Below are 25,425 nucleotides of genomic sequence, written 5' to 3'. Positions count from 1 at the left end.
ACTGGGAAATTTGTAACAGCAAGAATTAGCCTTTCATCCGTCTTGATAGAGAAGAGAGAGAAGGGACACGTGAGCTCTCCCGTCGTCTCTCCTATTGGCTGTCGCTTCCGTTAGTCGCTCCAAAGTTGAACTTTTCTCAACTTTGTCGCGTTGTTGGACACGCCCACATCTAGCACCAATGGTCGCGACAGCTCGTGTCGCCGGAAGTCGCTGTGCTCGCATTGAAAATGAATGGTATTGAGTCGCTGTTGCGCGCGATGTCGCTGGCAGTGTGTACGCACCTTAAGTCCTCGTGGTGGCATAGCGACTCGCCTCAATTTGGATGGCGGAGGACGAATTTCAGTTGCCTCCATCAATCCGTGCATCTTATCTTATCATGTGGCTTTTGTTGCCGCCGAGACGTAGCACATATGGAGGCTTCATGCTATTCTCCACAGCATCCACGCACAACTCACCACGTGCCCCACTGAGAGCGAGAACCACACATTATAGTGACCACGAGGAGGTTAACCTATGTGACTCTACCCTCCCTAGCAACCGGGCCAATTTCGTTGCTTAGGAGACCTGGCTGGAGTCACTCAGCATGGAGGCAACTGAAATTTGCCACTTTTAAAATCTGTGTTAAATCTGTGAAGAAAGAAAGTCATATGAGTTTAAGACAGCATAAGGGTGAGCAAATTATTACGTTAGCTATCCCTGTAAACTATGAAAGAGCAACCTCTAATTAATATTTTCCACTGGGATTATTCATAGATAGGATAGCACTTCATAATACGTTTCAGTATGTTATGCTTAAAAGATAAGTAGTTCACGTAGATTCTAATAAGAACATACACAAAAATATATTAAAGTTCAATAACATCGCTAACTATTTTAATGCATAATTAACCAAAGATCTTGTAGGCACTATAACATAATGTAATAATAATGTTACTTGTTTAATGTTTGCTTATTAATAAATATATAAAAGTTTTACCATAGATCGAAATAGAATTAAGTAAATAGATATACATTGGACTAACTGTAAATAAGCTAAACCATTGTGTCTGCAAAAATACGAGCACTAATGCTACAAATCACCATTCTATTGAATTCTGTTCTCTTGTGTTCTTCTCGGCTAATCCTATTGGATTCCCTGAGGTTTCTTATCATGTTTTCAGGCCCCAGGGGCCAGTTCAATCCAGCTGCACGCTTTCATCCTTTTCCTTTCAGAAAAGAAGCAAATCACAGAATGGACACAAATCTCTCCCGTTACAAACAGATCCAAAGCAGTTTTTACCGTACTGAGAATGTGCAGGTGTAAGAGTATATTTGTATGCATTGTAATGCATTAAGTATCTCTGGTGTCATACTGAAGAATATTTTGCCTGGCTTGTACACTTGCACAAGGGCCATCTGGTTTGCGTTGGCCCTCCTGCAACGCAACAACTGATCCGTGCCAAATGAGAGTGGCGTGTCATGCATGGCTGTCATGGACCAGTATGGCAAAGTACGCTCAAACACACACAGACACACACATCCATAGTCCCATGATGACTGCAGTACCATGCCAATGGGCAGTTTTGACATAGCGACCAAAGGCAACAAATTAGCAGAAACAAATTGCTTGTGATGCAAGCCAAACACAATAAAGAAAATAAAAATAATGCTTATAGTACAATTATAGTGCTTACAATACTGTACCTTACTTACAGCAGTAAAATAAGAAGCATTTGAATAGCAAAATTTTTGCATGAAACATTATGTGTGGGAGTGGTGGTGGCGTAGTAGGCTAAAGCACATAACTGGTAATCAGAAGGTTGCTGTTTCAATCCCCACGTCCACCACCATTGTGTCCTTGAGCAAGGCACTTAACTCCAGGTTGCTTTGGGGGGATTGTCCCTGTAATAAGTGCACTGTAAGTCGCTTTGGATAAAAGCATCTGCCAAATGCATAAATGTAAATGTAATATAAATGTATACGCATGCATTTGTGACCTGGAGAGTAATTAGCAGACACAGGCCAATACACACACACACACACACACACGTTGGTGCGGCTATACTTATGAGGACTTTCCATAGACGTAATGATTTTTATACTGTACGAACAGGGCTGAATTTGTAATCTGGCATACCGGGCATTTTCCTCGGTGGGCCAGCGCATTTTGGGGCCGATCAGGGGCGGACTGGCCATCGGGAGAATCGGAACTAAGCTGAAATGACCCATCGCGTTATGCAGAAGGGGCCACAAAACGGTGCCGCGAACGGCATTTCTCTTCCCAGTCCACCCCCGTGTGCGAACTATAGATTCTATACCCTAACCCTAGCCCTACCCCTAAACCTAACCCTCACAAAAAAAATTCATTTACATTTTTTCATTGTTCAGTATGTTTAAGCGATTTGAATTATGGAGACACTAGAAATGTCCTCATAAACCACAGTGGCAGGGCAGAGGGCGGGGCCGGGTCGTGATCATACACACCCGGTCCCGCCCTCCGCCCTGCCACAACCACATTATTGCGTAATACTCTTGTATTTTCTAGTTTGTAATTGTAACCTAAAATAATTTCCTCACAGGGGTGCTCTGTAATCGCAGTTCATTATTTTTCATTCGCTAAAAAGAACCGGCTGAGTCATTCGTTTGGTAGGTAGCGCTGTTTGTTTTGCTGTGTAGATTCAAAAGAATCCACTTTAACGCCGTTCTGTCCTCCACCGTGTCATTGCAGGACGCGTCAGTGTTGAGGTTAAGAATTTAAGGTTTGGGAGACCAACCATTTTGTGTGCTTAGAAATTTTACAGCAAAACGAGAAAGACTAGCTACTAGACAGCTGTTTTGAGAAGGTTATGACTCACGATTCCCAAGGGAGTCGCTTCCATAATGTGTGAATTGGTGTGAGATCTTTGGTGGATATTTTGAGAGAGATTATGACAGAACATCTCGTGATGTCACAGCATTGCAGGGGGATTCCGTCACTCAAATCCAGTTGCTTTAGATTAGGATTAAATTCTCCCAGCCTCATTAATATGCACTGCACATGACAAGCTGTTCATCAAGCCCAGCATCCACTTTGAAAGCAGCATTAGTGCAGAGGAGTTTCACACCAGCTAAGCTGTTTTGAGGGAGGTTTACTTCGGGACCATGACAGACCAGAGAAGTATACAGTGTTTTAAGGGTATTTTTATAATGTACACTGTACTCTGTCTTATCTTAAAAGGAATACAGACAATTTTGTCATCATTTTCGCACCCTTACGTTGAGTACTTCACCTTTAAAGTCTCATTTCATCCATTAACTGCATATTATGTGGCATAGAGGTTAAAGATCTTTGGTAACCAAAAGGTTGCAGGTTCACCCCAACAAGGCTTGATCCATCACTATTGCCCTCTTGAGCAAATCATTTAACTCCAGGCTTGTCCAGGGGGATTGTCCATGTAATAAGTCTATCATAAGAAGCTTTGGATAAAAACAACAGCTAAATATTAATATCTGAAATCTATCTTTCTGACTCATTCATGGTTTCATCTGTCAATTCAGTATTGACAGGATTACAGGACTGTACGTTTCTAATACGATTAAACACAACCACAGGACCAAGGTCATGTTCCTTTTATTTGCCGATTTGTTCATAATTGTCTTCGAATGTCTTCGGAATGCTGTCTACCGGTAACAACCTTCAGAACTGCACGCTCATATTTGCGTAGTGTTATTATCGTTAATGAAAATTAAACTAAATGAAAACGTCACTTTTAACTGTCCGGAAGATGGTGCGTTGAGAGATATTGTTTACGGTCAGCTGACCGTCATGTGTGTGTTTGTGTCTTTTTGTTCAGTTTTATATTAAAACTATTATTTATATTGTCAAGCCAGTTCTCCCCTCCTCCTTTTCGGGTCTTCGGCACCAGTGTAAAGGGATTAATGGCAAGGAGTTCCAGTCCAGTTTTTGCAAAATCGAACTAACAGACCTAGATAATGCAATTCTGAAGTGATCATCAGAGGTCAAAGGACAGTAGATTTTCCCAGACCTTAAACGATTAATCAGACAACTTTTTTTTTAAATCGATTCATAGAATATTACAACATTGTAACTTAGTCTGCACAGACATTGAAGAGTCCAAAATGAATACAGTCCCAGATGTACTTTATTTATAGTGTGATATAGTGTGATCTCATCCCGTCGGTCCATGGTTCAGTTTGCATTGCACCTCAAACCCTCCGCCACCATTCAAAGACTTTAGCCACCACTGTGAGAGCTATGGAGGACTGAAAGGTGTGGGGCTTAAAAATAATGCTAATTCGGAACTCACCTTTTAAGTAATATTTATTGGAAATTCCATTTGAAGCAATCTTACGGTGTAGACTATTTTCACAAATTCCATCATAATATACAATAAAAGAGGGTAACAGATGCATATTATGGCCAAGTTTAGCACGCTAGCAGCATTAGCTCCATGAATGCAGTATGTAAACATTACAAATTACACAATCTTCTGCATATATCTTATTATCATTGAGCGGTTATAACAGATTATTTTACTGATCTCATGTGGATTCCATTCATAGAATGAGGCAGAAAGCATGATTTATTTTTAATATGTAGCATGAAGAAAATTACAGCTACAGACACAGAACTGTTTCAAGTATTCAGACAACACACCTATAAAAATACCAGTGATCGCTAGGAAAATATAGACCAACTCTGTTTTCTTAATCTTCTTTTAATTCCCGACATCTCTCCTCAGTCTAAATGTTATTATTATGCTTTACATGGAGTTTATAAGGATGAAAATGAAGCAGAGCAGAGCTTGTATTGTAAGAATAAATACAGGAGCAAATTGTCGTCTTCTGCCTTAGGACATCACCACAAACACAATGGAAAACTCACATGTGATCTGCACCAAACTAAATTCATAAAGAATGTAAGAAATAAACATGGCTGTAAAGTTTTCCATGTTGTTGTTCCTCTTGTGTGTGTCTCGCTGTTGACAAGCTAGTTAGCCATCTTCTTTAATGTGCTACTATGATGCAAAATGTCAACTGGAAAACATCTGTCACTTCCTCAGCTGACATCCTTTCTTTACCTATTCAATTGTGCATCATGTATTCTCAGACAGAGAAATGAAGACTGTAGCTTGACAATGCAAAACCCACGGTAGTTTGACCATACAGCAACTGCCCATGTATGTTGCACATACTCAGTGTCACCTTGATTCTATATGGTCCAAATATATTATCCATTCCACTAATGTGACATGCTTAAAAAAGCAGCACATCTATTGTGATGACGCTGGCAAGGTGTCTTAAATAAGAATCCCTGACATAGACGAAACATCATATCCTCTGCATGCAAAACACACACACACCCACACACACACACACACACACACACACACACACACACACACACAGACCTTGGTTCAAACATGGATTCAAACTTTCTCCCCACCTCTCATATCATACACTATTTATAATGTGCTCTCCCTTTCTGAATTATTGATGGGCCATACCTTTTTTTTTTTACTCAGCAGTTCACTCACACTCTGACACACACACACACACACTTTCAGCTAGAGGATGGAGGCCTTTAGTATATAGATGTAATCAGATACATGAGAAAGAGCATGGTCATATGACCATCATAGCCACAGTATAAGGTTTTCAAGAACATATTCATACCATATTTTACCCCAAAATGTAATAAAATAAGAAATTATTTTTGCATATAATGGTCTATTTTGTACATATTAAGATTCTTTGCAATGTTGCATCATCAGTTAAGTAAATTTCACCCTTTTTTCATTACTGTAATGTGAAACAATCACCTCTATTTAAACTGTAAAAGTATTTATACAGTTTAGTAGTATTTATTGTATTTAATGGTCCTAAAATAGTCTTTATTTGTATGCAAGATATGTATTTTCTCTATACATCGTTACTTTTTCTTTTGGTTTTGGGGGTGATATTTGACAGATCGCAGTTCAAAATCACTTTGAATGACATCTGTCAAAGAAATACTTCAAATGGAGCTTAAACTAAGAGCTCTAAATGTGTTTAACATACACAGCATGTAGAAGTCCATCCACTAAATGTAAAAAGTAGATCTAAATCCAAACCTTTCATAAACTTCTTGAAGATTTCCAGAGAGAATGAGCTTTAACCTCAAGATCACATTTATTTTGGTATTCATGAGAGCAGATATCTGGGACGAAAAATGCATATTAAAACAAGAAGCCTACGCAGGGCTTAAAAGTAAGGACTTTTTTTATTTACTTTTTAAGAATTTTAACCACAAAAAGTTTTTTTTATCTCAAAGGACATGCAAGAAATGTGTAAGTCATAATTTCTTTTAATTATTTAAATATGTACATTAAGGTTGCTTCGATACCAAAATGTTTGCTTCTGTACGATACTAGCCCTGGTACCTCAGTATCGATACTAAATCAACTTTTAAGCAACAAATAAAGAGCCTCAGATTTCTGATGAAATTACACAAAAAACTATTATTAAAATAACTGCATAAGGTCTTGCAGTTACAAATTCAGCATTTTCCAAGTTTTATGTTTTAATTATATGCTATCATCAAAGCGTGTTTAATCAAATTAATACATAAAGTGTTAATAAAATGAAAATATAACAATTAATTGTCAACAAAAAAAACATATATATATTTTTGGTCAAATAAAATGCTGCACAACAAAACTTCTGTTCACAATTCATAGCATGGTGATATTGCTTACATATTATTATTTTTATTATTAGGGTACAACAGGGCTAAAGCCCTACTGGAGCAAAAGGTACTTTTGTATTTATTTTCACCCAAAACACTTATCAGCAAAAAATTAATAAAAATAAATAAATAATAAAATAATAAATAAATAAAATAAAGTACTTTCTTTAAAGGGATAGTTTACCCAAAAATGTAAATTCTCTCATCATTTACTCACCTTCAATCCATCCCAGATGTAAATTACTTCCTTTCTTCAGCAGAACACATTTGAAGAAAAATAGAAAAATATCTCAGCTCAGTAGGTCCTTATAATGCAAGTGGATGGTAACACGATTTTTGATGCTCCAAAAAGCACAGACAATCAGCATTAACATCATCAGTAAAACTCTATTGCTTAAATTAATGTCTCATAAAGCAAAACGATCACTATTGGTGCATATCAATATTTAAGTACTTTATAAATATAAATAATCGCTTCCGGTAAGCAACAGAATACCGTTCAAGGGGGGGCTGAGGTCATGCGGTCTCTCGTGTGACGTATTCATGTTGGCTTGTTCAAGCGAGAAGTGAAGCGTGCGCGACACACCCGGAAGAGCAGCGCTGTTTACTACTGATTAGGAGGAATGCTACAGACCGAACACCGTAAACAAATTGAAGCAAATTTAAACAAAGATGTCAGAAGATTTTGATTTGAGAGGAGAAGAGGAGATACAAGTTTTTACACAGCCATATTTATTTGAACCGGAGTACTCAGGCCAGGAGCTCAGGGAGATGGAGGAGGTTGGACCAACAAGCCTTTGAGCGACAGAGAGCTCAGGAGACATGGTGATGCACGTGTAGGCAATGCCAACAGATGTAGAGAGCATCTGCTGCAAAGAATAGAACATTGCCATGCCATCGCTGGAAAGACTGCGTGACCTCAGCCTCAAAGCTTTATAAGAAATAGAAGCCTATTTACCATCTCACATGAGGCTTTGACTTAAACTGAACATTTAGCCCACTTCAGTAGAAAATACAGATATATATATATATATATATATATATATATATATATATATATATATATATATATATATATATATATATAGTGTATTGCCATTCAGCCTAAAAATACAGAGATGTGATTTTTGGTCCATACTGACCAGCCCTAATGAGGTCTATTCATGTCCACTCCTATCAGTGTGCTACATTTCATATTTTACTACAAATTGTTCTGTGGGCCATCATATACTCCCATTGGGAGGAAGAAGAAGCAGAAAAATAATAATAAATATAGCTGCAAGCAGCCATTCCAGGGTCAATCACTGGAATGGCTAGCATTGCAGAGCACTAACCACAAAGATCACATATGACATAAAGCGCAAACACACACAACATTACACATTGCCTCAGGATGGATTTGAACCTACAACTTTCCGTTCAACTGGTCACTGCATAGTTAACTGCATCACAGAGCCACAACATTGACAGTCACCAAAGGGACATTCCAAGCATAGAGAAATCACAGCCGATCATCGTAGTCACCATAATCGCCTTCGTATTCATGTAACTTAACAACAAAATGAAAATAAAAATTTTATTGGAGAAAATAAATCAATTAGTAAGCACAATGCAAAGATCTACATAACAAAACAAATTTTAACTGCATGATTTGATTTGAGGCCACGACACTTGAAACTATAAACCAGTGCTTTAACACACCGAGCCACTCAGTTTACATGCCTACTGAGTGGCAAAGAGACTAACTGAGGTTAGAGTCAGCACTCAAGTTTAGGTTATCTTTTCAACTACATGGCACTGTCTGCAAACTGATCAGTTATCCTCAGGACATGTTTTGATGCATACAAATTGTATTTTAAATATGACAATGCTTTTAAAAGATATATAACTTTTTAATAAAATCAAAATGAGGCAGAGGGAAAGTATGGTTGACATGAGAAAAATTGGTATCGTTGAAATCTGCATGACCTAAGGAAACCACAGACACCCACCCCATGATTTCAAGACATATGATTTAAAAGTTACAGCAAAACTAGTTTTTTTTTTTTACATCTTTTGACCCATAGGTGGCGGCATCTCCAAACTTTGCATGTACCCTAGGATCATGGTCCTGATGAAGAATACCAATAATAAGTTTCATTTGGATAGGACAAACCGTTGCCGAGATACAGCCTCACATCCACATTTTTAACTTTGCGCTGCAGTAATTATTTTTTTTATAAAGGCAAAACTCAAAATTCTTCACTATCATTTCTGTGCGGCTCGGTCTGGATATTATTTTGAGCCATTGTTTGGACAAATCAGACAAAGTTTGAAGGATGTGAAACTTTTAAACTGTAAAGATCATTATCCAAGATGGCAGCTACTGTAATGGGCAGAGTTATAATATATGGGGCTTCATTTTTGAAACATTAAGAGGAGACTATGGAGACTAAAATGTATTTTGTTTCTAGGACAAACAGTTCAAAATTTGTTTTTGGAATGCTGGTGGCGCTGTGGAGTTTTTCATAGAAAAATTTCATAATTTACCTACCAACGGTTCTATGGGCTGTCATAGACTCCCATTGAGAGGAAGAAGCAGAATAATAATTATAATACTAACAGATACAATAGGGGCTACACACCTTCAGTGTTTGGGTTGTGTGACCTTAGCCACAAGATCAGTAGCACGTTGGCATCAGAACTACCCTCATGTAGCTCTTTTAGAGCACTGGCCTGATGGACCTGTAAGAGAACCATGCCATGAAGGGCGGAGGCAGCCTGACCAGTGGCGCTGTAGTCCTACAGGCGCGGGAAGGGAGTGCCAGGCAATTCCGCCAGGTGGCAGCTCTCAGCGGGCACAGATGTGCCGCAATCGCTTTGTCCACCTAGGATATCGCAACATAACCCTCGGCCTCTCCCTTGTCAGCTCTGCGTCGGGCTCAGATGGAGCGATCGACAACTCATCCAACCCGCGAGCTCCGAAAGAGACAATAGGCTGGCACTGAGGCTAGCTGTCTGTCTCATTCCAGAGCTGGACAGGAGCAAACAAGCGTGCTAGGGAATGAGTGGTCCGTGGGGAATTACCCAGTGGAACCATACCTATTGAAGCCCCCGAATCGCCTTCAGCGTCAAACGAGGCGGCCTCCAGTGGGAGGGACAGCTGAAGTGGCTTTCCCTCACATCTTTAATAAGACGTTCAACATCAGTGTGCTTGCTCTAATAGAGGAAATATTACTCTTTTAGAGAAAATACACTCTTTTAGCGCTGTCGAAGCGCCCAGGGGCGTAGTCTGCACTGGCATGCAGAGGTAGAGAAAGCTGTTGGAATGAACCGTATATCCAACAGCATACGCTTCTGAAGAGGTGAATGGATTCGTAGTAGTATTCAGCTCACTGAAATACAACCACTCGGCTCCGAAGAAAAAATCTGAATGAATCTGCATTCCAGCCTCCCTTTTATACATGTATGTCAGGGGGAGTGGCATGCAAATTCTACTCTCCAATTCTCATTGACCTTTTCACAAATAACTAATAAAATAACTTGTAACCTGATGCTTGTGACTCGATGCTCTCGAGATCAACCCACATACACTCCATCGACAAAATGTCTAGTGAGTGACAGAAAGGGGAAATATTCTTAGGTATACTATTATTATAATGAAATTAGTTAATAAATGATCTCCTCAGTCCAGTCAGCTCAGTTGACGAAATGCAAATAAAGCCCTTGGTTTTTGCCAATGTGTGTTTGACAGACAACAGCACAGCACAACATTTCATTTAGATTAACAAGACAATTTTATCAGCTTACTCTTTCAGGTCTTTTTCCCACAAAATGTGATGTTGATATTGGACTATACATATAGATATAAAACAAATTGAATGCTGAAGATTAATTTGCAGAAATTTTAAATCTAATAACTAGCAATTTCTCTGGCAGCCATTCAGTCTCTATTGTACACACACTGGGTCTCTCTCATATGGTTTTGCTTTTGGAACTGGTTCAGATGACAGTGAGTGAGCGTTTTCAGGCAATGCGAAGAGATATGGCAGCTTGCCCGCATCTCTCCCACACCTGGCTCACCACTTGTGGGAGAAGTCTCCATTGTCCATACAGTAAACCTGCTCCTGTTTTTATTATGCCCAGGATATGCCTACCATGTAATGAATAAGCATGCACTGCTCCACATAGTCAGTTTCTGTGCAGTTGAGTCGAGCGTGTACCTCAGAGAAATTTATATATGGCAATTTTAGCCACAGGAAATTATACAGCTGGAAATTACAGCTACTAATGTAACTCAATGACAGCTATATTCATAAACACACTTTTTCTGGTAAAAGAGTGCTGCACAGGAAAAGAAAAAAAATACTGTTCAGAATTGTCATTGTTTAACTTCCATCAAGTTTTAAGGTGGATGCAAATGCCGTTCCAGTCTGAACGAGAGGCAATGCATTTTTGTTAGTGTGGACATTGCCTAAGATTATCACGTCATTTTCACAATTTCAACCAAACCTCATCTAAGTTAGCATGTTTAAAGCTGAACTGTGATATTTCTGTGGGCCATCCTCATTGTTAAACCCTGATATACAGAAATCTAATGTTGAAACAATGCTTTAGAAGCAAATGTGGTCTACAGAAACTTGGAAACACAGATAAGCAGTAAGAAATAAATGTTAACATCCCCCCAGAAGACATGAGATTCAGTTTTCCACCCCCTTCCAATCATGAGTAAGAACTGTAGCTCACAGCAGGCAGATGAATCACAACCATTAGCCATGACAAGAACTGGATTTATTTTTATCATTACTACGACACCCACCAAACAAGAACGTCATCTTTAAATGGGAAGTAGATTCACAGTCCTTCTCCACTATACGTCTAACTTTCATTGTTGCAGTGCAGAGTCTGGACTGCACATATATTTACAACATGCAGCAGCTCAGATCAGTCGCATGCAAGGGCACAGATTTGGCTTAAACATTGGGGGTGGGGGGGGGGTTTACAGGTTGAAGAATTTACATGTTTCCATTGATCATTGTACAAATATGGGGGGTTGTACTTGATGTTTCGATTATTGGGGGTTACCTCTCCCCATCCCCCTGGAATCTACGCCCCTGGTCGCATGAATTTATGAGCAGCTAAAAGATTGCTCATATTGGCTCATGCTCCTCAGAACAGGTTTTTTTTTTTTTTAGAATCGAACAATTTCGTACTGTCAGCACAGATGGTGTTCCGCAAAGGGCTTTGAAAAGCAACTTTATGTTTGGTACCACAAAACTTCTGTTGACTTTTTAGTTTACAAAAAAAATAAAATTCTATCATTTACTCACTCTAATGTCATTTCAAATGGCTCTCTTTCTTATATGGAACACATAAGGAGTAAATCTGCATAATACCTGTTTGATCTTTTCTATACAATGAAAATGAATGGGGATTGGGCCTGTCAATTTTCAAAAATGACAAAAAAAGGGGTATATATAAAATGTCTTTCCATGAGACCTGAAATCATAAAATTATTCTGTACTTTTTACAACTAAAAGTAAACAGGCATGTGCCAACATACATTTGATAAACCAATTAGAATGAGGTACAGGTGTTCTCATGAAATAGAAAATCGTTGTAATGGGCAAAAATCTACATGTCAATTTTGGTTTATTCTTAAGCCATTTATGACCTTCTCCCAATAAAGGAACATTGTTTAAGGGCTTTACATGGCCAAACACGTTGTTCTCCCACAAATAAACACTCAATTACAGAATTTATATAGACATATTTGACAATGACAACAGACCATCAAGCCACTGGGAGAAACAAATCCCATTCTGAGATATTCAGTGAGAAACAATGATACAAATCAACCTTTTGTTTATGAAAGAATCCCATAAGCTACAGAACACTGTAAACACAATTGGCCTAAATCTCATTTACAAACTGCAGTTGAATTTCACAAATTATGGAACAAGGGATGTCTGCTTTCTTTCTCTCGTCTCCCCATGATAGCACATGCAAACAAACACGCATACGTGCACAGTCACGCATCTTAAAACAGCATCTCAACTAAATTAATAAGAAGCAGTAAGGTCTACAGAGTGAGGATAAATTATGCATTGTGAATATCTAGGTCTGTGATTTAAAAATACACCCCAGCTTTTCCCCATGCAGCTGTTTTGTTCTGAAGAGGCTTGTGAAACAGAACACAAATCCACTAAAGTGCAAACAAAATCAGTCAATTGCCGCTTACAGATAAAAGAGGATTATAATATTCCGCTGGCGACGAGTGCAGGGAATCGTTTAATTGAATTGATTCTTTCAAACGGTTCACTGAATCAATGAATCTGGTCAAAAATAATTAAATTACTTGTTTGAGCGATCATTACAGCATTTTAATGGCTATATTCAAAATGGAATACTAGGTAACTGTATATTGCACATATACTGTTTACTGTATATACCGTGCCTACTATTTGTTTTAAAGTATGTAAAGTAGTATGCATAATATGCAACAATGTTTCAAAAAGGAATATTCCACACCATTATCAGTCATGAGTTGGCATCTGCTAATATATATTACATTTTACAAAAGTTTTATTCATTTAGCTAAAGATTAAACATGTAAAGTTGATGAACATTTGTTATATGCGTAAATCATAAAAATAGGCTTATATATTTTTTGAGTATATAATTGCTAAATAAATAAGGTATGTTGCATTTTTAAACCAATTTTGTTTCATAACTTTTGACATAATGACCAAAATCATGAAAATAAGAGTCAAGAAAGAGATGTAAAAATATATATATTTTTTTTTTATAAAAATAGTACATTTTCTATTACTTCTGGTTCAATAATATAGAAACGTAAGCATAAGGGTATTCTATGAATACAAAACATTTGCATACAATGCAGAAAATACCTGCAGAAATAGAAAGAGTAGTGTAGTAGTATTGCCGCAAGTATCTTTTAAGACATTTTTCAGAGCTAGATTCTGTTTGTTGATATAAATAATTATGTGTCAAATGTGACTAGGGTTGTGTGAGTTGCCTCTAGAGCAAGGGTCGCAACCTATGGCACACGTGCCAGCATTGCCACTTGGAGGGGTAATCACTGGTATGCCATCAACGGCAAGAGAGGAGTAGACTATTTTATTCATATGAAATTCAGGGCAATATATTTGAGTGGCTTGTTATGCGTGAATGGCTTGCAAATGCAGCGTGAGTCTCATCACACTTTAATAGTGTTTAGCTTCTCATTCAGCAGATGAAAACACGCTGCGCGATCATGAGGAAGGATTACATCAAGATATAGATAGGAATGCAGGTGCAAAAAACTTTATACAAAATTGCCTGCTCCTCTCTCGCTGTTGCTTGCGTGCAAGTGATTACCCCTCTGCATGGTTTTGAAAAATGTAAGAAATATTTAAGATCCCACACAATTTCGTGATCAGTAATCAAACAAGCAGATTTGTGCCATTGTCGAAATCACTGAGATCGCATTTTTTCCACATTATGATAGTTGATGTGAACATTAACTGAACATCCTGAACTGTATCTGCATGATTTTAAGCACTGCACTGGTGCCACATGATTGACTGATTAGATAATCGCATGGATGATTGTTGGTGCCAGACAGGCTGGTTTGAGTATTTCTGTAACTGATGATCTCCTGGGATTTTTACGAACTACTTAGATAACAATACTTTTGCGAAACACACCTTAGAGATTAAGTACTACTTAAGTATAAATTCATATAATTTATATATATTATAATCATTGGTTTTGCACAAATTGTTCACTGAAAATGTTATGCTTCTAATATCATTTGTAATAATAAAATAAATAATTAAATTAGAAAAATGCAAAATAGAAACATTTTCACAAGTGGACTCAAACTATGGAAAATCACATACATGCCCATGTCTTTCAAAAAGGTTGCCAGCCCATGCTCTAGAGGCTTAATCATATTTGTTTGGAGGAAAGTATCAAGAAGTGCATTCCATAATAACTAGTTACTCCTGCATGCAAATGAACCTTAACCAAAGTTGTTATCAGAGAAAGGAGTTGTGTAGAAGAAGCATGCAAGCAAGCTTTATCAGCCAATTAATCAGCTCTGTTCCGAAGCCTAGTAAGCTACCTTGCTGTCTATAAGGTATTGTGATTGCAAATAGAATAGAGTCAGATGTTAGCATGTTGCTGAGCTAATAATGCAACACCAGGCTGGCTAATAATGCCATATAGACCAGCAGATCTTTTTATAGCAGGGTGTCAAGAAGGCAGTAATGTGTTCAAAGTCATACTTACTCACTATAAACTGTAGGAAAAAACATATCAGCCAAAAACCATTGTACTGGTTTTCTTCAAAGAGTAGGGACATTAGCCTGAACAAGAGCATCCATGACACAAGGGATCAAACTCGTCCACAAAAAGGTCACAAAAGGAGAATGCGGCCAACATCACGTAACAATCTATGCCCTTTCAAAACCATGGGAAAGATAAAAAACAGATGATATTCTCTTAGGATTTTATTTTACAGTCTTCACACTCTATTTGTGACAGCTGTGTCTATGTTAAGCCTAAGTGAGCTAATAAAACAATGCAATGCTTGCCTGAAAGCTTGTTATTACTGTCATCATTCAATAAGACCGGATTTGCATACTTGTCTTTTCACTGTCTTGGTGGAAAAATCCCCAACCTTCACTTCCCATCAGATGAAACATTCTGACATGGCTAAAAGGGTGGGGTCAATGCTGTTGGCCTCTGAATTAAGTAGCCTAAACACGATCAATGAGACTAATTTGCATGAGGGCTGTTCCTTTATTGGAAGGAAATGAAATCGTCTGCACACTCATGGTGTTTTGACATGAGGGGCAGTGAGTCACTTAATGGATTTCAGCTAGAGAGTTGTAAATTACTTCAAAGATATTAGCACAGGTGGTCGAAATGTGAAAGCATTTTCGGAAACACTGTGAAAATACTTTTAAGGTGGATTCTCATAGGCAAAATTGAGCTTAGAAAAACTTGGATTTCTCTCAATATGTGATATATCGTCATACAGTTATTAAATTCAGCCAAATGTCTGCATTTCATTTTCAGGAACGGCACCACAATCATGATCTGTGAAACAATCAGCATAGTAGGAAATTACGTTTTTATATCAGTAAACCTCATTGTAGGTTACAGCAATGTAATATTTAATATTAGGGCTGACATTTCAAAGCATACATTTTGTGAATAACACAATTAATTATGCCCCCTGGCCTGGATGTAAGTTCCGTAATAAGCTATTTCCCTACCATCTGAGAAATTGGCAAAAGCAAAAGATGTCAGTCTGACACATGTGTACATACTTTAATAAAAAAAAAATAAGAATGTTAATCAATTGATAAAAAAATTACATTACATTACAATAATCATAAATTATTAGCAGAATCTCCCCTGGAGCACAGATGCAAAATGTCATTTTTGATAATCTATTCCATTCAGATGGCCTATATAAAAGACAATCCAAAAAAAATTCTAAAGTCCCACCTCAACAGTTCCTTGGCAGCTTAAGAGTCAGTAAATTCATCTAAATCTGACTAAGTTTCAAATATACTTTTCAAAATGGGAAAAAGCACTAAAATAAACTTTCCCCTGAAAGATGACAAGATTGCAATGACCTAACACCCTCAAGTGAACAGGTCAACAAGTCTGAGATGTTCTAATTAACAGAAATAAGCAGTGCCATATTAGCAACATTTGGGTCACTCTGTGTTACAGATGCTCTATGGGTGATACTGATAACACCTTTCAGTCTATCGAAAAAACTATTTTCAAAATGTTATATCTAGATAATATCAGTAATATAATCAACATAACAATGTTAGATAAATTACCACTTTCCATAGCACAACACCGTATAACATGATATTGTATTATGTGGTTAATGATTTCTTGATCACTGATATGCCTCCATATTATTTCCTCGACTAACCCTTGGCGAAACAAGATCTGTTGTTTGAACTCAAAAAAGAAAAACCTAGCTCAGCAGTTTGGAACTAAACTGACCTGAACTGCACTGATCTTATACATTGGGGTATGACATCACCACAAAGCATAAATATGCAATTCTCAAACTATACAACACAAAAATTATTCCAGCTCTCAATAGTTTCTGAATATTCAGCTTAAATTACTTATTTAGCCTGAGGTTAATTCTGAGGTGAATTGGTTATTCACCAGCACCCAAAGTAAGGGCACATCATAGTGATGTAATTTGAAAGTTAAAGAGCACTTTTAGTGAAAAGAAAGACTTTGAGCCACAACAATGTCACTGAAGAGTCACTTAATGCTTGCAAGTTCCAGGTACATTATCAAGGACCTAAATATTTCAGACATTCCAAATCTGCACAACAATCCAGGAAAAAAAAACTCTTTCTTACCTCGGTCAGGTGAGGCATAGGGTTAAAGCCGCACATGTTGCAGACTTGGGTGTGGCACTGGGTGCAGAGGTTGTAATTTGGAGGCTTGGCTGGATCCCCAAAGTTTAGCTCAGTCTTACACAGTGGGCAGAACACTTTGGGCTTTGGAGCAGCATCCTGCCGTGGTGGACCAGGCTGGGCTGCAGGTTTAGCACCCCCAGCTGGACCAGGCCCAGGGGGTCCTGGATGTTTCTGTGGAGGCTTAGGGGATGAAGGTTGTTGGGCAGGGGGTGCAGTTTGCACAGGATCCACAGATATCAAACTACTGGCTTGGTTCAAGAGTGAAGCTCCAAAACCAAATAGTTTCCCAAAGGGTTGTTCCGGTGGAGGAGGTTGACGGGATGGGGAGCTTCCGGCACTGCGGGTCTGGTCCTGCCGCAGGACCTGGGGCTGTGCTCCGGGGCCTGAACGAGAGAGGTCAGGCTGGGAAGGGGCTTTGGCCAAGCCTGGAAGAGGGATGGCGCCTGGAGCAGGAGGTTTGCTTAGAGGGGTAGCTTGGGGGACAGGATGCTTCTTTGCTTCTGGGTGAGGCTGGGACTGGGGTTGGGGTTGGTGTTGGGGTTGGGGTTGGGGTTGGGGTTGGGACTGTGGGGGCACTGTGGGTTGTGATCCAATCTGGGGTTGAGGTTTGCTAGGCTGGGACGGAGAGTGGATCTGCTGCTGGCTCTTTGACCGTGGCGTCTCCATGTCCATCCCCAATGCCCTCTGCATTTGACAGTTCAGACACAACCACTCTTGCACCTGGGAGAGACAATGAACCATTTTACTGACAATATAATTCCATCGTAAGATTGGTCATTAATTTCACATAATGAAGAGTGTCAATGTGAAAATGACAAAGATGATGAAGATGAGAGGGATGGGGAGGAATAGAAGAAAAGAAAAGAAAAGAAGTAAAAGAAGAGGACTAGAGGACAAGACACATAAGTGCCACTACCATCAGGACTGGTAGAGGTTATAATATGTGTTTTTTGTAAATAAAGTAGTTGTTTCTGTACTGTGTCTCGCTTACGGTAGCATTACCATACATTTTGTTCTACTTACATTTACATTTATGCATTTGGCTGACGCTTTTATCCAAAGCGACTTACAGTGCACTTATTACAGGGACAATCCCCCAGAGCAACCTGGAGTTAAGTGCCTTGCTCAAGGACACAATGGTGGTGGCTGTGGGGATCGAACAGACAACCATCTGCTTAACAGTTTAGTGCTTTAGCCCACTACGCCACCACCACTCTACATACTTGATGTTAGGGATTTAAACAAACCCGAATCAGACTCTCGCAAGACTTTCCCAGCCCAACGTTACCCTTATGGACATGACCCCAGGCCAGAACACCCTATCAACCAAATAGCAACATGTTACAAACCCCTCAGAACTCTGTAGCATCCGCAAAGCAATGCGCTGGCAAACCATCCTGAACATCCTAGCATTTTGATGCCATGCGCAAGCGCCACTCAAATTTTCTTCAGGAAATTTTAATTTCTAGATGTTAATGTTAATAGTTACTTATAGAACAAATATACATTTTATAAACTGTAGAATTAAAAGTAGTAATGACATAAGAGCACATTTGAAGACTGAAACAGGAATTGAGAACTACACCACCAGTGCTAACTATCTAGCAAACACAGCAAGCACGGTCAATTCATAATCTATGACAGAGACGTGACATGCGGCTGCTGATAAATAGGATTCACTAATAAGATCAAAAGTTGCAAGTGACATCTGGTCAGGATATTTGATTTCATGAATGGATTATATTCCTATGAATTTGATGTTTAGTATATTAGCTTGTCTTGTGTATGCACAGTAATATTATATTTGGACATGTTGAGACATGAAGGCTGACAGCCGGATTTAACCAAATGACAAATCATATCATACAAAACTGTAACATCTGACAGCTCAACTGACACGATATGACATTGGTTATACTGGGAGGGTTTCCGCTTACTGCTGTCAAAGAAAACAGACAAATGTGTGCTTAACTGCCATCTACCGAGACTTAAAGGTCATAATTGTGATTGCTGCCGAAGTTGTGCCAGAGGTGGAGACAGAGGGCAAGTAATAAACAAGTTAATAAACTATCATTAAATTCACTGAATCAAGACAGCTTTGTAAAGTCCAGGATAATATTATCTTCATAATTGTTTTTATTAGGGCTGTTGATTTAACACATTAATTTAAAAAAATTAAGAAAGGAAGAAAAAAAATATTTAAACTTAGAGAAACATTCTTTGTGATGTTTATTCAATGATAGACTCATTAGCCACAACAAGTCTTTTTGAATTATCTATTAGGCAAATATTAATTTATGTGATTAATTTGATAAATATATCTGCATAGCATGTAATTCATTTGATTAAAAACTTCAATTGATTGACATCTGTAATTTTAACGTATTTCAAAATTTCTCTGCTTCCTCGCCAACTTGTGCCTCTCTCCAGACAATGTGTGTGTATGTGCATGTGGGAGATGTGTGTATGGGAGACTCTCTCTGGTTATGATGAGATAGCTATTACATGGTTCAAGGGTGATAACTTTCATCATGGTGGACCGGTTGCTGTCAATGCCACATCAGATTGACAGTGCTCATTTAACATCCAATGAGTGTGTGTGTGAGTGTGTGTGCGTGCGTGCGTGCGTGCGCGTGCCTGTGTGTGTGCGTGTGTGTGTGTGTCGTTAATGAGTATCTTTACACAAAGTAAACACTCTTAACCTGAAGTTCACTCTAAGAAGAATGGCCACACTAACAAAAAGTACCATGGCACTACCATGTTTTTTTGGACATATTAATTTTATATTTATCGATATTCAGTACTGCATATCGGCCATTGACCGTGATACATGAATATGGCAATCATTAAGTACCATGGTACATATTTTTATGTATAAAAGTACCACCTTATTACAATCTGGTACTGCCACAGATCTTACTTTTTGTATCTTATAGCATTTGCACAACAAGCACACATATGCATACAGTACACACATGATATTCCATTACGAATTATCTGCATCACAGTAATCTTTTTTTTTTTCAGTATAAAACCATTTAAACACAACTAATAACAAATAGTGAAATTTAATGACTTAATGACTGTTCCAGAAATTAAGTTTGTGAGTAAATGTTCTCGCTTGCATGCGCTTCTGGGTTATGAGGAAAGATAATGAGCAAATTCTTCATAGAAAAGCCAGATGTGTCACGGGGATCATTATTCTTAGAATTATTAACTTCAAACCATCTTGTGGGATTCAATTCCAGCACAGTAATTCCTAATACTTTAATTTAATCATGGCAAATATTTAAAAAGGCCTGAAAAATAATCGGTGCACTTTTGACACCTAGTTTGTTAATTTATGACTACAGCCAGCTGTTTGAATGTTGGTTCTTCACTGTGATTTAGCAATTCAAAAGTACTTCAGTTAAGTTAGATGAGGATAGGATATGCAGTACATCTAGATAGGATTATAAAATGAGGAAAGTCTCCACGAGGAAAGTAACTTTATAAACATACTGAATAATGTTATAAAAATGTTAAAAGGTTTTTGTAAGGGTTAGGTTTAGGGGTAGGAATAGATTTGGAGAATAGAAAGAATCATTAGCTCAGTATTAAAAATAACAGAAGTTGAAACTCTGATCCAGTACACTGTTATTTTGTGATTATGTCTCTAGTTGTGTTTGTCAGTCATATTGAAGGATAGGGAAGTATTCGGAGAGCATTTTTAGTGGCAAAGTCATGACCCTTGTCAGTGTTAACATTTTTGTAGGATAAGTCTTAACTTGTCTCTCACACATACACAGCAAAAACATCCTCTGAACCAAATGGACCCTAGGGAATTACAAAAAGAGACACCGGGACAACCAGTATGTGTAACCTTTCCCAATCTATTAGTTATTTTCTCTCTACTTCTACTCTAACTTTTCATTTCATCCTCCTCACATTGCATTTTCTTCATCCAGTCATTCTGTCCCATCATCATTATCTCTTTGTGTTTGTTCTTGGTTGTTACTCGATTGCGTTTAACCCTCTACGAGTCCCTTCTTTTCAAGGCTCCACCCATTATCTGACCCTTATACTCCACCCTTCTCAAGACCAGCCCCTATCTCCATGTATTTCCATTAATTTTGACTATAACAGGACCAACTATTTGAGAGCTGATGAGATATTCAACATAATCACCAGTCAGCAAATTGCTTGTCTTTAAACCTAGCGAGCTGCCTACCTAGACAGCTGCTCCTGTATGTTTGCAATGGAATACGAGTGTACTGCATATTGCATAGTACAGGGGTTTGCAAACATTTTAATGTCAAAGACCCCCAAATATGATGATCCCCTTGCAAGGGACCCCCTTAGTATGCAATTCCAAACATATTAGGATTTTTGGGCATCATTCGCACATTCGAATCAAATCACAGATGCATTCAAACTTTCAAATCAACATTTGAATGTGCCAACAATGCAGCTCACTAGGTTTTCAAACACAGTCATTAAAGAGATTACAATTAAAAGCAAAAGATATTATAAAGACCATTTATAATTTTGAAATACAACCCAAAACGAAATATACAGTACAGCACAAGACAGAACCAGTCTCATTAAATATATTTAAATACATTGTCCTTTACATCCAACATTTTTGCCAAACATTTTTCAATGTTAGTCTAGTAGTCTAACAATATACTGCATTCTTCTGGGAATAGGCTAAGGCATGGACATGCAGGATCTGTGCATATTTAAACAATCTCTCGTTTTATGCGTACTTGTGTGTGCGTGTATGAGTAGGATTTATGAGAAAGTAAATGTGTACAGGTTTATGCTAATATCCCTCAGAGTGTCTCCACACAAACACAAACACACAACTTCCACTGATTTACACTCAAATGATGGTGCAGCACCCAAGGCATTGATTAGTCAGCTCGAGTGTAAGAGAGAATCCAACAGTAGAGGAGAATATCTAGAAGACACTGAGCTGAATACTAACACTCAGTAAAACACACACACACACACACGCACCCATGCACGCACGCACACACACACACACACACACACACACAAAAGTACTGCATATATCTATAATAACAGCACCTTTCATGCCTACATTTAATGTTTTTTCTTTTGTCAGTCTGTGTATTCTGTCTTAAATATACAGTATTTAGTATGAGAGGGAAAGTAAAAACATGAACGAATCGAATTTGAATCGCATGAATGACATGACGATTAATCAAATTAATCACAATGAATTACAAATATCAATATTTGCTGAGAAAGGCCCCCATAATAATTCAAATATTATTTATATATATATATATATATATATATATATATATATATATATATATATATATACATATACATACACACACACTCATTGAGCACTTTATTAGAAACACGATGGTCCTAATAAAGTGCTCAACATGGTCTTCTGCTTTTGTAGCCTACCCGCCTCAAGGTACATTGAGTTGTACATTCTGAGATGCTATTCTGCTCAGTACAATTGTACAGAGTGGTTATCAGAGTACTGTAGCCTTTCTGTCAGCTCGAACCAGTCTGGCCATCCTCCATTGACCTCTCTCCTAAATAGGCGTTTCCATCCGTAGAACTGCCGCACACTGGATGTTTTTTGTTTTTTTTGGCACCATTCTGATTAATCTCTAGAGATTGTTGTGCGTGAAAATCCCAGGAGATCAGCAGTTACAGAAATACTCAAACCAGCCCGTCTGGCACCAACAATCATGCCATGGTTGAAATCATTGATTTCACATTTTTCGCCATTCTGATGGTTGATGTGAACATTACCTGAAGCTCATGACCCGTATCTGCTTGATTTTATGCATTGCACTGCTGCCACATGAGTGGCTGATTATATAATTGCATGAATAAGTTGTTGTACAGGTGTTCCTTATAAAGTGCTCAGTGAGTTTATATTATTTCCATAAAATTGCACATAAGACTACAGTCGACAACATACCATTTTGCAGTTAAGTTCAGGACAGACTGACATTATTATGTTCCATCTGCACTATTTTTAAATATATTGTCGGTCTATGTACATACTGAGTCAGAAGGGCGCTTTTGGAGTCTCACTGGTTTTCAACATCATAAACGGCATATTTTAGGATTTTGGAATGTTATGATAAGTGTTCATTGCGGCCTTCTCAACCATATTGTTTGTGTGTGTGTAGTGTGTGTGTGTGTGTGTGTGTGTGCATGTGTGTGTGTGTGTGTCTTTGTGTGCATAGTCTTTTTCTCTTTCTCTCCCTCTCACTTAATTGTTCTTAGGTGTGCGGTGTGTTTCCTCCCTATATAAAAGTGTTTCGTGGATGGGTTGTGTGATGGGAGATGGTGGTCCATGAAGTGTCATCTCGTTCACGGGCACGCAGGTGCATTCCGGGTTTCCACTGCTGGAATGGAGAGTTTGTGGTTGTCGCTGTTCTTTCATATACAAAACTGTCAATAAATGTGTGTGTGTTTCTGCTACCTTTGACTCCCCACATCTTTCATTGCATTTTATTTTTAAAGTGTAACACCCATCCACTGACATCTTGTTTTATTAAAATAAGTTATATTTGGGTGAATTAGAATCCAAAACCTCTAAAAACAAAAGGCAAAACGTTACCACTAGATTAATCAGTCATGTTTTTAATCATCTACTGACTAAAAAATCCCACGACTGATAGTTGCAGATGTAGAAATGAAATGACCATATTATGTGAAATATTTATTTGGGTGCTTGAATCAGTCATTAAGAATGGCTGTTGATCAAAACAGGTAATTTAAAAGAATATTTTATTGTGCATAACATAATTCATATTTATGAGTTTTGCTGCACTGCCCCACACAGTACAATGTTCTGTACAATTTTTTATTTAGACCTAACTTTGTGTTAATCTTCGCTTTCAAATGGATTATTCCAGCTGTTACAATGGTGATAGACCAGTTTAGTCCAGATTGACGATTCTATATGTGAAGCATAGGAACATTTAGAGTTTGTTGATGTGTTTAATAGACAATGTATTGGTGCTCTGGAGATGTCTTGTTTCTTATATATTATTATGCAAAAAATAAAATAAATATATATATATATATATATATATATATATATATATATATATATATATTAATGTTAGCAAAGTAGTAGCAAAATGGTTACTATGTTGTGCCTGTGGAAATGCAGTTGTATCACAATTTCATGGACATTTATAATTTGATAGTAAATCCTATTAATGAACTAGTACTTCTTGCAATGAAGCTTGGCACCTTAATCCACAAGAACTACGCATGGGCACTTGCTTTAGTGTTGCCACCCCTCATAGTCTGCATGCCACCCCCTTGCCACCCCATAAAAAAAATTCTAGATCACTCCCTGAAAATACTGAAGACACGTTTTCCACAAATATCATGTAAAAATTGGTTTATGTACCATTATATAAATAAATACAAATAAGAGGTCGACCAGTATTGGATTTTGCTGATATGATAATGAGTTGAAAGAAAGGCAATTAATCTGCCAATCATTTTTAAAATTGGAAGCCTATATGAAATGTTCTTAGCGTTTCCTTCCTGTGATGGGGAGGGCCAGACAGAGGCTACAAGAATCCAAATTGAATTAAATTCCAGATGCAGTTTATGGTGCAAACAAAATACTGATAAAAAAAGAAAAAAGATTTGATTCATAGTGCGGAACTTATAAGTTAAAAGCTGAAATACACCGGGGACACTTATTTTTAAATGTTTGTGCTTCACTGCATCCAGCTGCTTAGTAATCGCTTGTCATAAATTTCCGATATGGCCTAATGATTGCAAACTGCACAACAACAGCTGAAAACTCCCCAAAACATTCTGTCATTATTTACTCTAAATCATTTACTTTAAAATCAAGAGCAAATTGCAGCAGGTGAAACAGACAGAACGGAAAGGCATGATACGAATCCAGAAAACAGGTAAAAGGCAAACAAATGGAGTCATAAATAATGTGGAATAAACCAGCAGACAGACAGCTAGCGTAGGGGAATGGCTGCCTGTTTCCAGTCTAATGCGGTTGAGAGACAGAGAGCGACTGAATGCTGCAGTTTCCTTACAAAAAAACCACCGTAACAGCACAATGAGACAAAACTGGGATGAGACCCATCGAAAGAGCATTTTCAAGGCCCCTAAATACTTTAAATATCTACTTTTTTTCCCTGTCTCCAAAGGCACAAGCCTCATAAACGAAAGCTTCTCTGCATGTATTTGACCAAAAAGACAGCTTATCAGAGCTGATTGATGAGTTTAAATGTA

General features: G+C 38.0%; 1 protein-coding gene across 1 annotated transcript in view; it reads right to left on the bottom strand.

Annotated features, from left to right (window-relative positions):
- The window catches only part of LOC127625995 (protein bassoon-like), a 135,082-nt gene that overhangs the window by 76,258 nt on the left and 33,399 nt on the right, over positions 1-25,425 (bottom strand). Inside the window, exon 3 of the mRNA XM_052101493.1 lies at positions 17,101-17,880. Within this exon, the coding sequence (XP_051957453.1) occupies positions 17,101-17,880 (780 nt within the window). The remainder of the gene's footprint in view (positions 1-17,100; positions 17,881-25,425) is intronic.

This window comes from Xyrauchen texanus, chromosome 32 (genome assembly GCF_025860055.1).
Source record: "Xyrauchen texanus isolate HMW12.3.18 chromosome 32, RBS_HiC_50CHRs, whole genome shotgun sequence".
Taxonomy (NCBI): Eukaryota; Metazoa; Chordata; class Actinopteri; order Cypriniformes; family Catostomidae; genus Xyrauchen; species Xyrauchen texanus.
Note: the sequence above shows the minus strand (reverse complement) of the source record. Positions and strands in the feature narration are given on the sequence as shown.